General features: G+C 53.4%; 1 protein-coding gene across 1 annotated transcript in view; it reads right to left on the bottom strand.

Moving 5' to 3' along the window:
* CTBP2 (C-terminal binding protein 2) overlaps nucleotides 1-9,102 on the bottom strand; it is a 39,288-nt gene extending 30,186 nt beyond the window's left edge. Inside the window, exon 1 of the mRNA XM_082855065.1 lies at nucleotides 7,275-9,102. Coding sequence (XP_082711191.1) covers nucleotides 7,275-8,946 — 1,672 coding nt within the window. The 5' untranslated portion in view covers nucleotides 8,947-9,102. The remainder of the gene's footprint in view (nucleotides 1-7,274) is intronic.
* Between the last annotated feature and the right edge of the window lie 6,457 nt (nucleotides 9,103-15,559).

Raw genomic sequence — 15,559 nt, 5'->3', positions numbered from 1 at the left:
TTCCCAATGTCACACTTGGGGAAGTGAGCCTCAGAGCACCTTGGGACGCCTACTCTGGAATCACCCTCTTCACTTCCTCTTGCTGACATGGACCCTGGTTTCCAGCATGGGCTGGTGTCCCCCGCCCTTCCCTGACTTCATACCACTGCTGAATTTCCCATGCTGTCCTAACATGCTGTGCTTAGTGGTTCATCATGACACAGCGACCAAGCACAAGTTTGGAGTCAGACAGGCTGGCCCCAAATCCCTGTCCTGCTGTGTGACCTGGGGAAGAGTGCTAACCTCTCTGAGCCTCAGAATTTTCATCTTGAAAGGGGAAATGTCTACAGTCTTCCTGGGAATTCAGATGAGACAACTGTGGTCAAATGCTGCAGAATGGTGACATTTACTCTTCTTATTTATTGGGCTGGTTAAGCCCTAGATGCGCTCAAGGCTGGCTTCTCCAGCCCCAGTCCTGGTAGAGAGCAAGAGGCGTATCAGGGGCAACTTGGGGCCAGGGGCTCCCTCTGAGCCCTGCGGGGGGCGACCTTTTCCTACCAAGCCAGTATCGGGAGGACTCGCTCCCCGTCGGCCTCACCAGCACTGCACACAGCTGCGCTTGGAACACAGGCATCAGAGTGAGTTCGGGCTCTCCTCCCGTCCCCGGGAGCACAGCCCAGAGACCTCATTTACTAGTACAAACTCTGCACCAGATTTTCTCACCCAGCTCTCCCACGTTTAAACAAGACGCTGTTCCGCTCACATTTGCAAACTCTTCCTGGGATCAGTTCTCGACCGCACTCAGATCGCATCCCCAGGAACCGCCCACCCTCTCAGTGGGGACGAGTGTTTACAGGTTTGATTTTATGCTCTCCGAACAATTTGGCAAAGGGTGTTTTATTCATAGGCTGAGCACCACTGTTTGGCTAAATTTAACTGCCATGTACCTTCCTGTTCCTTGAGCAGGAGGGAGCAAGTAAAAGTCCACAGTCTTGGGTTTTTTTCCCCCTTTACATGAAAAACAACTAAAAAAGTCCTTTGTGAAAGCCAGCCTCAGAGGTGGGTAAAACGCACCCAGCAGCACATTAACTTAAGCAGCACTTGAGTTAACATAGCTTCTATATTGCTAACGAGGGCTAATCAGTTACGGATTAAAGCACTATTTCCCTTTCCTAAACTTAAAAAAACCCATGTACTAGCAAAGAGCCTGTCAAATAGCTTCAGAATTCTTGCCTTGTGTAATCTTAGGGACAAGAAATAGGTTCCAAACACCTGAAAATCTTCCATGTTAGTATATGTTGGTTTTTCTCTTTTAAAAACGGTGTTGGGACAACTGAGTATCCGCGGGCAGCAGAATGCGGTGGGACCCCTACCTTACTCCAGATTCAAGTCGACTCAGGATGGTTCAAAAGGACCTAAATGTAAGAGCTAACACTACACAAAACTCTTAGCAAGAAAACTGAGGCACAAATCTTCATGACCTTGGATGATGACGCCAAAACCACAGCAACCAGAGGGGGAAAAAAAATAAACTGGACTTCATGATAATGAAAACTTCTGTGCTTCAAGGACAATATCAAGAAAGTAGAAAGACAACTGCAGAATGGGAGAAAATGTTTGCTAATCAGGTGTCTGATACCAAAAGCCAGTGAGGACTTCGGGTTTTGCTTCCTGGGCCCCATGGCCCACCCAGGCCCACCCAGTAGAATGTAAGTTAGAGAAGCCCAGTGTCCAGTGGACACTGGACACTCAAGGGCAAGGGTCATGTGAAGAAGTAATGTGGCGAGGGGGTCTGTTGCCTTTGCCTTTTCTTGGGCAGATAAATGCACCAAGGCTCGCCCCACCTGTGCATCGGGCCCAGGCACTTGTGTCCCCTGGAAAATCTAACTGGCGCTGTGGACGAGACTGCCACCTCTTCTAAGCATTTCAGAGAGGCAATCATCCCTGGAGGAGTTGGGGTTGGAAAGAGATACTAATACACAGAACTGTCACCTAGAGACCAATGTCACATCCGACAGTCCACTTCCTGAAGGCAGAGGCCAGTGCGGCCCCGCTCTCTATTACTCAGAGCCACTCTGTAAAACCGGGAGACCCAACGCCCATCCAGAGGTGAGAGGGCATGGCCGGCCTGTGCCGGGCAACTTGGTGCTGCTCAGGCCACACGAAGAGGGTCTGGTGACGGGAGCTCGGGCAGAGCTGGCCGGTGTCCAGCAACAGTCTTAGCCCCATCTTCCTCTGAGAAAACACAGATCAGTTCCTTTAAACTAACTCGCAGGAAAGCACAGCAAGGAATAGCTTCATTAACCACCTTCTCTGCATCTCACATCACATTAGGCAGAAAACCTACAATGACCTCAGAGCCTCCGAGTGGCCGGGAGCCCATTTCACCCGTAAGGGGCGGGGTATTCCCAGATTATTAGGCAGAGAACTGGGGCCCAAACGCAAGTCCCAAAGATCACACTCCTTGTACGATCACTGATACACACCCCTGCAGAGGGGGTCTGAGCCGTCAGGGTTAGGGGTGGGGTGCCACAGAAGAGGCGAATTGACCAAAGGGGCCAGATACCCAGTTCTGTGAAAGGCCCGTTAAGCTTTTCTGTGACTCAGGCCTGGCAGCGTGGCCCTCTGCCCTGGCACAGATAGCAGCTGGGACGCCTCCAGGCCACCAGGCCACAGCTTACCTAGATGCCGTCCTCCATGGACAGAAGGACCAAGTCCACACCCAAAAGGTCAGAGCAGGCCGCTTTGAGGAACAGATCGCTGTGGGATAAGCCCAGGGTCTCTGAGCCGAGTGCGCCAAAGCCAGAGTCCTGCCTCCCGGCCTGAGAAGTAACCAAGGAACAATGACAGTGATAAAAGCACCACTTTCAACGCTGGCCCAGCAAAGGGGGGCACCCTGAGCGAGGAAGGGAAGAAGCGTGAACCAAGCAAAGGGCGACCTTGGACTCTAAACCCGCACCCAGCGGCCAGCCCGAAAGACCCTCCAAGTGCAAAAGCAAACCAGAAGCCTGTCGATTTTATCGACCTTGGACTTATTTCAGGTGTTTTACTTGGAATGGCCTAGCTGTCAGCACCTTGGAAGTACGTGGCTCCTTCCCGGGCTCCATCTGGAAGGGAGACTGCTGGGGAGAGGGGCCCCGGCCAGAGGAGGCGGCGAGTCCTGCTGGGTGACCCTGGACGAGTCCCCTGCCAGCTCCACGTGGCTAGGATTTCCTGACCGTGGAGGTACGTCACTCTTCAAGAAAGCCCGCTCCAGGGAGTCACTGGGCAACAGCCAGGACCGCGACAGCCTTCTCGGGCTACACCTACACGTACAACCACCCTCGGGCTGGTTTGGGCAGCGTCCTCTCCCTTAGCCCCAGCGCAACGTGCGTCCCTATCCTGGCCCTTGTTTCACACTGCAGTAACTGTTCTTTTATGTATTAACTGGGCGGGGGTGGGGGGGGGGATGCACCTGAAGCCCAGGCTGGGGTGCATCCACTTGTGAGCACCAAACATCTGACCCCAAGCCCAGAACACGGCAGGGGCTGGAGCAGTGCTGAGGGGACCAGCCCCCAGGGGTCTGTGCTCAGGAACCCTGCCCTGGACCGCAGCCCGGGAGAGGTCTACTTCCTTTACACGTCTCCCTGGGCAGGCCGCAGGATCCTGACAACGGAAGAGCTGGTGTCACCACCCCGTTGCTCTGCAGGGCCAGCTCAGGGGCACGGTCCCCACATACTGACAGGCAGGGGTCTGGCTGAGCCCACCCTTCTTGGGCGGGCTCTGCTTTGGGGGTGGGGAATGGGTGTGATCAGGTGGCTTGGCGGGAGGGTGTCTCTGGGGCCTCATGGTGGCCTCCTCCAGGCTGATGGTTTGAGGGTCATGACCCTCAGAACCAGTGAATCGTCTGGACCCCATTCCCCAGCACAGATCTTCGTTGCAGAGGGACCTTCAAAACCAAAGGCAAGGACACGGGCAGAATCACCAGGCGTGCGTGGGCCCGACAGGAACAATCCTCCTTCTGATTCTGATGGGACTTCCTACCCAGGAGACCCGGCACGCACTCCCACGGTGCTGGGAACCAGTGCCAAGATATCAGTATCACATCCAACACTGCCACGCAAGTGACCAGCTCTGGTGACAGATAACACTGTGACACCACCAGCCTCTCTCCCACACCCCCAGTATAAATGGGCTGCAGACACCCCTGCCCTGTCCTGTCCTGAAGGGTCTTTGGGCAGTGCCCCCGGCAACTAGATGGGGGTCACGGATGTACTTCATCGAGAAAAATGCCTGGAGGGAAACTGAAAAGGGCCAGAAGGAGAGCGGGCTGGGGCTGCATCTCTCACGTTGGAAGCTCTGAGGCCCCTGCAGCCCACGTGTGGCGCTGTATTCGCGGAGGACAAAACCGTGAAGATGGCTGCAGCACTGTTCACGCGATGCACCCGGCTGCACCCAGCACAGGGGGGACTCGGGCGACGGCAAATCCTTGGCCGGGGTCAACACCATGTGACATGGGGGGGAGGGGGCATCGCTGGGTTAGAGCCGCTGCCAGAAGGTTCCGCAGCTTGTGCCCCAGTCGAGCAGGTCAGTGTGTAAACGACAGCAGGTCCACTGGGTACCGATACTCCCGTGGGTCTGACATGCGGCCCCACTCATCCCGCATCACGGGGGCTGGGGGCTGCCCTGGGGCCCATCCTCACCTGGTCACCCTCCACTGCCCGGTCCACGGACTAGCAAACAGGAGCCTGGTATTTATAGCAACAACGCCAACCAAGATGAAGCAGGTAGTTCATGGACCGAGAAAAGCAAATATAAGTTAAAATATCTACTCCAGGGTGCGCTGTACAACACAGGGAATAGAGCCAATATCTTGTAATAACTGTAAACGGAAAGTCACTTTTAAAAATGTACAAAAGATGAAAAAATTAAAACACCCAAAGCATATAAAAATAAAACCAAGCACTTAAAAACAAACAACCCGCCCACTGCAAACACTCAGCTCACCACTCCAAAGGGAGAGAGGAGATAAGCCCAACTCCTGGCATCCCCTGCCCCTCCGGATCAGAGGGAAACACGTGAGCTAAGCGTAAACCAGAATGAAGATTTATTCATGCTGGTTGTGCCGCAAATGTCCACGGCGGCTCGATCTGGATTTAAAGATCGCAGTCTCCCGTTTCAGCTCAGCAGCCGCAGCGGCAGGGCTGCCCCTGTGAGCTTCAGGTTTCTAGACCCGAGGTCTGCAGTGGTTTCCTTAACCGTGAATGTTATGGACTGTAGGTTCCGACAGATCCCAATCTGGCTATTGACTTCAGGAAATCTGCCACACAAAATGCCATGTACCCAGGCTCAAAGCTCCCGGGGAAGCCAAGCTCCTACCCCGGTCGCTGACACACTGTTTTCGGGGGAGGGCTATGATGACACACTGAACGTTCGAGAAGGAATGAGAGGAACCACTGCTACGGGACAGATCATCTGACAGAGAAATTTTGTTGCTGGCAGACTTCCGACTGCAGACTTCTTGGCACTGGCTTGCTGCCATGCAAATGAAACAAAAATCAATATCCCTCGGTCTGCAAAACCGTGTGTTAACAATCACACTCCAAACAACTTAAATAAGATCCCTCACCCTCGTACCCAAATAACAGCGACTGTTTTTGTTAGAAGGCAGTGCAAAATAAACAGAAAAAGAGAAGAAAAGAAGGCAATTTAACAGGTCCTCCTTAAGCAAAACCTTTCCAGGACTTCAGTGTGGAGATAATCTTTCTGTGATTATGACCAAACCCTCCCGTTGCTTAGCAACACATAATTAAGGAATATGTTTTCAGATCCGCTTTGCAAGCCCAGCCATTATCAGATGAAATTACTGAAGCAACAAATGTCATCGCCATGCAAATTAGTTGGTTGCAAAGAAAGAATGTTTGACTGTGAAGGGGAAGACACAGGGCCTGGGAAATATTGTCTGACTTTCCTCCTGTCACACACTGATTAAAAAAAAAAAAAGTCAAATAAATTTTATGATAAGACTTAAAAAGAAAATCCACACATGAGACAAAACCACAATCTACAGGGAGAGACAACAGAAAAATCCAACCAGCGTCCCTCTGGAAATAAGAAAGAAACGTGTGCGGAGGTCAGCATGTAAAGCAACAGCCATTTCAGTCTATGAGTCGCCACATCATCAGCGGCTTCACCAGTGTAACAGATAAGCCTAATGCAGTATCTCAGAGCTGCAGGATCAGGCTCCCAGCCCCCACCCATGGCTAGTTAAGGGGTATTTTCAAAAAGGTACATCTTATTTTTACCACGATTTTCGTCCCACCATCTCCACCCTATAATGCTAGTTATTCAGGGGGAAAAAAATTCATTTAAAAAAGATTCAGTTTTCTAAACTATGTTGGGGAGGACGGGGGAAAGAAAGGAAGAAAGTTGATTTACAGCTTAAATGGCCAGGAAGGATTCCAGAGTCGAAATAAAAATTCTTAAGTGTTGCTCGGAGGATGCCCACCTGGAACTTTATCCAGACGCCCAGGGAAACACATGCATTCAATCACACTCGTCTCGTGTTTTGAAGAGAACAGCTAGGATCCTTCTCTCTTTCCTCAACTTGGAAATATATTCTTCCCTACAAGTAAGCAGAATTCCCAACCGTGTTTTCCAATATGTGAGGCTAAGTCTGTTTCTGAAACAGGGAGTTCTAAGGGCTTTCAACATCTTGCTTTGTTTAACACACAATTCTGGAAGCACACCCGTTTTTAGCTCTGCAGCGATTAATTCTACCTCTGATACTGTGTAGACCCTTCAGAGGTGCGTTTCCATGCTATAATGCACTTCTAACAGCAAGTGAACGATGAACGATTTATGGGAGGTGTTGGACAAATATCCCACCTTCTCCAAAGCCACTGAACGTGAACTGGAGAAACTGCCACCGCTCGTGAGCTGAGGGTTTCATCCTGTTCTGAATGATTTCTGGGTTTCTCCCATAAACACAGTGTGTTTCCTTACTGTAAAGGGAAATCCACAAATCAGCTTGAGCTCAACTAGAGAAAAGGGGAGGCAATGCCATCCCAGTGGGTCAGCCTGAACCACAAATCTATTTCACCCAAAAGAACGCTCGCCGCTTGGCGAGCTGGCCGTGGCGCCCGGTTCGCCAGAGTGTGTGTGTAAGCGAGAGCAAGTCCAGGGGAGGGTTGGTCTCTCCGGGCTTGGCCAGAGAGCAACAGGAACACGAGGACCTACTGTCCCGTGCTCAAATCTCTGCCCCCACTGTCCCCTCCACGTCCCAAATGAGGAAAGGCAGGGAGGGGGTGCATTACTTGGTTCTGGTGCAAGCATGGTGGACACGATGATGGGGGCCCCCGTCCGCCGGGCCACCTTCTGGTAGGGCGAGTGGGGCGTGTGGAGGCTCTGGCTGGCCGGCAGCAGGGTGGAGGGCTCCGGGGGGAGGTTGGGCTTCCGCAGGAGCTGGGGGCTGCTGTGGGAGCTAGGCAGGGGAGACGCCACCGCCCCACGCTCCCGCTTCAGCAGTTCCATGGGCACCGTGTACGCTGTGGAGTAGGCAGTTCTGGGGCCCGGGTTAGTCAAGGCCACCCCGGCCTGCAGGGGATACGTAGGGCCCAGCCGCGCTGTCAGGGCGCAAGGGGTGGGAGAGCTGTACCCAGAGTTGGAGGGAAGGTGGGGGACTTGGGCGCCCACCCCCGGGGCAGAGTAGGTAGCGGCGGTCTCCAGGAGATGCTGGGATGGCGCGCTGGAGGGGCGGCGAGTGGGGTCTGCAGCTTGCGGGGAGGTCGCCTGCAGGGGCCCCGCCGGCTGGGGCCGCAGGGCCGAGGTGTCCAGACCAGACAAGTCACTGTGGAGCTCGCTTCGGTGGCTCAAGCTGCTGGAGCGCGTCCGGGGCAGGGAGCCTCCCCGGCCCTGCCTGCGCAGCTGCATCTCCGTCCTGCAGCTGCTGGCCAGACGGCTCAGGACGCGGGCCTGGCCCAGGTTGGGCGCCACACACTTGATGTCTGCATCCTCCATTGTGGACAGGACGGCCGGGGAGTCGAAGCCCTGCTGCAGCAGGGCCACCAGCGTGGCCTCGGCCACGCCCTCCGCCCTCAGGAAGGCCAGGAACTCGGGCATCGCACTCCTCTTGTTGCCGCCGGGCCCCCGGTAGGCGGACAGGTCGGCCTCGCAATTCTCATAAGGCGTCCTGGGGTAGACGCTTTCCCGGGCAGGTCCGTAGCCTCGGTTCAGGGCGCCCGGGGCTGTTCGCAGGCTGGCATCGGAAGCAGCAGCCGCTCCAGGGTCCACGACCAGGCACGTGGGGGCCGCCTGCCTGGCAGCGGTGGCGGAATCCATAGGCCTCTCGCCCACATCGCTGTAGACCTGGCTGGCAGGGTAGGCGGGCGCCTCCGCCCCAAACCTGCTGTCGGCCAGCTCCCCCGAGTACCGCGCAGGCAATGGGGCCTCGCTCTGCGATCGCTGTCCCTGAGGGATCATTTTACCTCCGGGATCCCGGTACAGGTGACCGGTGTCCTGCAGGACAGGGGCTCGGCCTTGCACTGGCTCCCATGTCATCCTGCTGCCCAGCGCTCCATAACCGGGCAGCGGCTGGCCAGCTCCCGGGTCGTGATGGTGCTGAGGCTCTCTGGGGGCCCGGGCGGCTCCGGCCGGGTCGCTGTAGTAATCCCGCGGCAGCAGGGCCCTGCGAGCTGACATCACCGCCTGTCTGCTGTCGTAAAAGGCAAAGTCGGGAACAGAGCTCTTCCTTCCGGCCACCGAGTTGTAGAAGGCCTCCCGGTAGCGGCAGGGCTCGGCGGCCCCGGGCATGGTGACATCCTGCAGCCCAGGGTTCGGCCGCTCGTACCAAGGTCCCTCTCCGCCTCTGTCCGTCAGGGAGCTTCTCCTCCCCAGAGCCTCAGCGATCTCCCAGGGGCCCTCGTACCACCCGGCAGCATCCCAGCTCTGAGATCGACCGATATTTATATGCCTGCTGGGAACCGGCATTGGAAAAAAAAAATGACTACGGCCAAGGCAGAGGAGGAAGCCTTTCTTTACGAATCTTCAATTACGTACATCAAACCCAGACCCGGCTGTATTCTATCCCTTCCAAGACAGCAGGGACAACCAACTGTGGGTTTTCTATTTCAAAGTATGGCCTAAATTATTAATCCTCCGAAACCTTAGTAGACAAAACACAACACTCACGGTAACTTTGCCTCACTCTCCAATGGTAGCGCCAGAGGTCTTTTCTTTACGGCTCAGTCCCAGAAAGGAGGCTGCATCCAGCCCGCCGGGCCCCCCTCCCGGCTGGTGCGCTCACATGGACCGCGGCTCTCTCAGCGTGCGGATTAGGAGCTAAATAAAACCCCGAAAGCTTTTGTTCCATGTGACATCTCGTTAGACTGATGAAACCGGCTGCGGGCTCCAACCAGGCCTCTCGACCCGCAACTGGGACTTATGTTCACACTGAAGCTCCGGCTTATCTCCCCCGTCCTCACCAGGGCACTTTTTGGACGAGTACTCCCTCCCCCTCCCGAAGGTGCCCCCACCGCCTCTGATCGCCTGACAGTGACAGGAGGAAAATAGAAAAAGACTGCTTTAATGTCGATTCACTCTTAATCTACCCTGATGAAACGTTAATCCATTGCACACGGCTAAGAACAAATTAAATGTGAACAGGCAGGCGGGATAAAAAGAAAAAGTCTTGCACAGTTCTAGAGCATGAGATTCCCCAAGAGATGGGCCAGGTCTGCAGCCCGACGCTTTGCCAATATTGAAATCTGGCTCTGAGATGACTCTGGTTACGAATCAAACGAGTTATTACATTGCTCGAGTCCAAATGGATTCTTTACCGTATTATCGTAAAACACGGATCCTTTCATACTGCCCGGAAAAACAACAACGGTGACAGAACAACAACCCATGCGTGTAATCTAGAATTTATCATTGTAAGACTGCAACAGAGGTCAACAACTAGACCCCAACATTATGAAGCAAAGCTGGGAGGGAGGAGGCTGCATTTGAGGCGTGTCTTCGTTTAAATCTGTCTGCAAGGAAAGCAGAATTCTAGCAAGCTTGGCCTGGCTCAGATCTCGCGGATCATTTTCCATGTTCCCATAGATTAAGACTTTACATAGCCCTCCGGGGACTTCAGGTGCAATAATGCAAAGAACAGCAGTTACTTAGATAAAGGGAAGCTCCACACAGGAGCATTAAAATATTTTCTTAAACATACAGGCAGGTCCCCGAGAAGCACCACCACAGACTGGACCGGGATCTTCCACCTGCAGGTTCCACGACAAAGAATTCACAACGGAAACAAAAGCTGGGAATCGTGAGGCTACAAGGGCTGTGTGCAGTTAGAACGTTAAAAAAAAATGGGACAATTTGCATATTTGCAGCCCTTAAACTTGAGTGTTTCGTCTTCACCCATACGTCCCTCAAACTAAGATGCAACTAGAATCTTCAGCTAAAGAGAATTAACTGTTTAAAAAAGAAAATTTTTTTTTTGAATGAGCAATACTGAAAATTTACTGTGAAGAGGAAAGTGGGCAGAAATCCATTTCTGGGAACTAGAGGCACACGGTAACGCAAGACAGTTTAAAAGGGCAGTGCCCCCTCATCCTGAGCAATACATATATTAAACTTTGGGACAAGCTCTGTTTAAACCAATGTTACTCCCCAAAGAGCACTGGTCCCCAAAAGCCAGAGCTCTGTGACCTCCAACTGACTACTGAGGAAATGGCCCAGGCGCTGCTGGGGGACACAGCACAGGGACCCCAGTCTGCTGCTTGAACACAAACCATGGCCTCTATTTCTGACCCAAAAATGCCAATAGGGCCTCAAGTGAACTGGGAAAAAGCCCTGGCAGATGGCAAAGAGACTCAAATCCTCCCCCAGTCCCCTCCGTCTCCTAGGATGCATGACAGGAAAAAAAGAGAAAAATGAACGAGCCACACTGCAAAACGCTGGGTTTCCACGTATGAAAGCAGCCTGCCGGTGCCAATTTCTCTAATGCCTCTGCTGGCACATTTGCCATCATGGGCTGAAAGGCCCGGGCAGAGGAGACAGAGGCAACGGGCCTGGCCACGAACAAGACAATATTTACACATCTCACCAAGAGCCTGAGGATGTGTCCACTTAGAAGATACATCAAAAAGGACAGGAAAACGTTAGAGCCCCAAACTCAATGGAAACAGCACTATCTGGTTACAGCAGATCCCTTCCAGGCTCTGTTGGGCAGACGGGTTTTCTCTTTGGGGCACTGTTCAGAGCCAGGCGCAGCTTCCTCCCCTCCGGAAAAGGGAGGGTGGAGGAAGATGGGGCAGTCTCGGCGGTAACCCTTCTAAGAAGGACGACAAGCAGACAAGACTGTGTGAAAACAAGCCTGGTGTACGCATCAGGCGGGACACACCTTCACCCCAGAAAAGACACTGACCTGATGACCCCTCCGGCAGCTCCAGCCCACGCTGCCTTGTCAGCCCCTCTCCCGGTCTTGGCTCTTTTGGCCAAGAGCGGCCTTTGAGGCCTCCTAGTGGGGGTTCCATCCCATTGTCGCTTTCCCTGCCACCTCCCTCCTTCCACCACTGGTCAGAGAACACAGCTAGCTGGGCAGGAAGGGCTGCAGCGGTCCTGCCTGACCCTTCGAGGTGACCAGAAAACAGGGCATCTTTGACATCCTCTTTTCCTTACAAGACCCTCATTAGAGGGCTTCAACATTTGTTCAGTCTGTACCCAGCCTCATGCTGGGTGTTTTGCCCATAAACGATTCTACAGGCAGGAGTGATTATGTCACATCCCAGGTGCTGGGATGCAGAGCTTGGGTACCCGGCCCAGGGCCACGGTGCACAGGACCCAGCTCAAACTCCAAAAGCCAACGCTCTGCTTTCTGGAATTCCCCGCACCGACCTGGGGTAACAGTCCTGCTGGTGCTGGACAAGGGGAACCTCTTTAACAAAGTAATTCTGTTATTTTCCTAAGGTTCCCCAAAACCCCAAATATAAATGTCACTTATAAAATTAGCCACTTGAGTATCAGAAAGTAACTCCTAAACAGACAACTGCCTCAACTTCTCGAAACGAGGCGCAGTGGGCCCTCGCCAGAGTCAGGGCCCCCAGACTTGAGCCAACAGACGGCACCAGCCTAAGGCGTCATCGGTATTATACCATCTCCATGCTTCCTTCTTCTTCCTTCCTGTCATAAAGAAACACAACATGGGGTGGCGTTAATGCTACAGAACGCCACTTGTGGTGCAGACATGTCCCTTCAGAAGTTATCTGTGCCGAATCTTTTTGCCGCGGGGTAGCTGTTGGTAACTCACCCAGATTATGGATGACCTGAAGCAGTTCGAGCCCTCCACTTCAGCAGGACTACCTAAGAGCATGCATACCCCATGGCCCCCAAGAAACAAGGAGCAGGTTTTTGAGAAGGTGCGAAGGTGTAATGCCAGGGGCAGAACAGCAGTGAGCAGAAGAAGCTTCAGGGAGGCGTCACCCTCCACCCCAGAACGAGGAGGCCCAGGTTCGTTTCCATCAATTTCCGACCCATTCTGCTTGGAAGCCACCCAAACTCACGCAGCCTCAGCTTTGCAATCCGCCAAATATTATGACAGATGTTTTCCTGTGTTAGGTAAAAACACCTGTAACTGGACTTGCACTTTTCTAAACACTCTGGCGGATTTTTTTTTTTTTATTTTTTAAAGCTCATGCACAGTCTTTAGGAAAGGGCTGATTTTCTGAAAACTCTCATGTTGACTAAATAAAGCGAGATGGGACCAATATCTGAAAGATTAATGAGTCTCTCAGACTTAACTTTTTAATCCTGCAAAGAGTCTCACTACAGAAAATTGCATAAAGGAAAGAGCCACCTTCTGAAAACTGAGGAACAGGCGAATCCAAATTCTCTTGCAGACAAAATAAACCCAAGGTAAAGCTGATCCTATAGAATCGTCTGAACAGGAACCTCAAGGCTATAAGCAACACCCCTCAAAGCCGACTGTTGAATTCCCCGGGCAACATGAGGCATCAGTTCACGACTGTAGAGACCTGAAAACTCTGAGATGACCTAGACAGTTCCAGAAAAGCAGGGAAGGAAATCCAGGAGGCGGACGACTCTCACCCCTTCCACCGAGCAGTCCTCGGGCAGACTGCCCACAAGCATGTCATGTTCTGATCAACACGGTGACCTGGGAAATTGCTTGAAAAGAATGGGAAATAGAAGGACTGCTCTGGGGTCTAGTCCTCACTTCTTTCTTTAAAACAAAGAAAATAACAACAACAACAACAACCATCAGGCATATGGTGGACTCAGCGAATCTCAAGGCCAGACTCCCATGAAGGTCACTGGGTCTGACTGCCTGGCCCCTGACAGCTGTGCCGTTTCCGCCGGCCTGGCGGCAAGCGATGTTCACCCCTTCTTAGGAGGAGGCTCTGGAGCATTACTTGGCCGGCCTTCCCCGTGCCGGACCAACGCTAGCCTGAGGCTTTCCATCCCCTGGCTCTTCAGTCCTTGGGGCCAGGAGCCCAAGGCAGCTCTGAAAGCAAAGGCGGAAATAAGAAAGCCCCCGAGATGCCTCCCTGCGCCTGCTGTTTGCCAGGACGAGGCCGCTGCAGTGCGCTCGCCCTCTGCCCCCCACGGGGCAGCATCTCCTGGGGGACACTGCTGAGGTTAGTGGGTTACACTCTGCTTTCCGGCAGAGACGGCCCAAAATAGGCCCATGACATCCCACTTCCTACTTTTAAATATGTACAGGCTGTGTTGGGTTTTTGTTTCTGTCAAGTGCTTTAGAATTTATGTTTAAAAACAGCTTTCTGCCTTTAAAAAAGTTTTCTTTCCTTCTGTCCCCACAGTGTCCCCTACCAAAGCAACTTACTTGGCTAGTCTGAATCAGAGAGGGGGACACAAACCCCAAGTACACTAGCAAAACAGCAAATAGGGTCTGGCAGGCTTTAAGACAGCCTCCGTCTAAGTGACGTGAGTACAGAGACAACATTACCGTAACCGACCAGACATTTCAGGCATCCCAGGATTGACGCGGCATCACAGGCTCTTGGATGCAGGATTTGGGCTCCTAATTTCCCACCTGGATAATTTACATTATCAGCACAGCCCTCCAGAGAAAACCCAAGCTGCGAGGTGGGGCCTTGCAACCCAATGAGCTGCCCTCTGAACAGCCCCAGGCCTCCCGTAACTCACGATTTAGCCATTTTCAGCGAAAACAAAGGCTTGCGCATCGCTCCTGACTTGGTTTCTTGACTGGATGATAAAACTTAGTGAGAGCCGCGTTATGAAAATCAGGCTTGATTTCCACATGTTATGGGATTAAAAAGTCCCTTCTTTGGCATGTTTTGAAAGTGCCAGTGAAGCAGAAAGTGTGAGCTGAGACCCCAGGTCGGACGCAGGGCCTGGGCAAAGCACAGGGCAGCATCTACCTGCAAAGGCTTTCCTGGATCCTTGACAGCACCTGGCACAAAGTCCGCCTCAGGCTGGTGCTCAGTGACCTCTGCTTCCCTCCAATAACAGCTCTTCCTGCAAAGTCTCAGCATCTCAGGTGACCCGACTCCCCTTGACGTTGCCACTCTCACCCCAACACACTCCTGTGTTATGACTCCTCATCTCTGTCGGGTTCTGAGTATCAGGAATGGCTTCCTCTCACCTTGGTTGAGGCCCCAGTCATTTCCACCCGCCAGGGTCCAGCTCAAATAACCCACCTCCAGGACGCTTCCTCAGTCCCCCCCGCTGTCACTCTGTCCCCAGTCCAAAGAAATCTGCCACCTATCAAAGGCAAGAGTACCAGATAATCCACGGAATGAATCCACCTGCAGAGGCATCCCATGGTTTTCTGGCTAAGGTGGCAGAGCCCTGGCCCCTCCTGGCGCGTCCTTCTTGCGTTCACCATGAGCTCATTTGTTTGACCCACGGGTTGGAAAAACTGACCTGTTGAACAGGACTCTGTACGAGGAACAGGACTTGGTGGCAACAGCCAGTCTTCGCCCTCAAGGAGAGTATGTTGTGATGGAGAAAAGGACAGAGAGGTGCACACGATCACCAGGGAGCCCCGACCCACGGCCGCCCCAGCCTCTGAGCCCAGGTCCAGGCTGAAGCAAGCACAGCCCCTCACTTGCAAGGACTTGGGCACAGTGGGCATTGAGCAGAGACAGCAGAGGAAGACAACAGCCCCCAACGTCCGACACTGCCTGGCAGGGACCCACACTGTCCCGGCCCGCAGCGCTGTTTCTCACCCGGGGCCCTGATTGTACAGTAAGAAGACAGGCTTTAAAGACCTTCTGAGGACGAGAAAGGACTGATCGTCCTCGCTGTCTGTTTCACCCATTCCAGAGTGCGAACAGGAAGGGAGGACCCTCTTGTTTCCCAGGACTTGAGAAACAAGCTGATGGGTGTTCCAGCCCCTCTGCTGTCCACGCAAGAAGGACAGAAAGTGTGGAGACGGCGGCGAGCAGGTGCACAGCGATGTCCAGAACATGCTCCCCCGGCTACTGCACAGCCCCACTACTGGTACCCAGGAGGTTACTCCCCGGACCTGAAAGGGGAGCCCGCATTTCAAAAGGGCCACCCGAGGCCTCTCTGGAGACGGAGGGCATGCCTGAGCTCTAGAGCA

This window comes from Leucopleurus acutus (genome assembly GCF_964270905.1).
Source record: "Leucopleurus acutus genome assembly, chromosome: 14".
Lineage (NCBI taxonomy): Eukaryota > Metazoa > Chordata > Mammalia > Artiodactyla > Delphinidae > Leucopleurus > Leucopleurus acutus.
The sequence above is the reverse complement of the archived record's forward strand: the minus strand, read 5'-3'. Positions and strand labels throughout refer to the sequence as shown.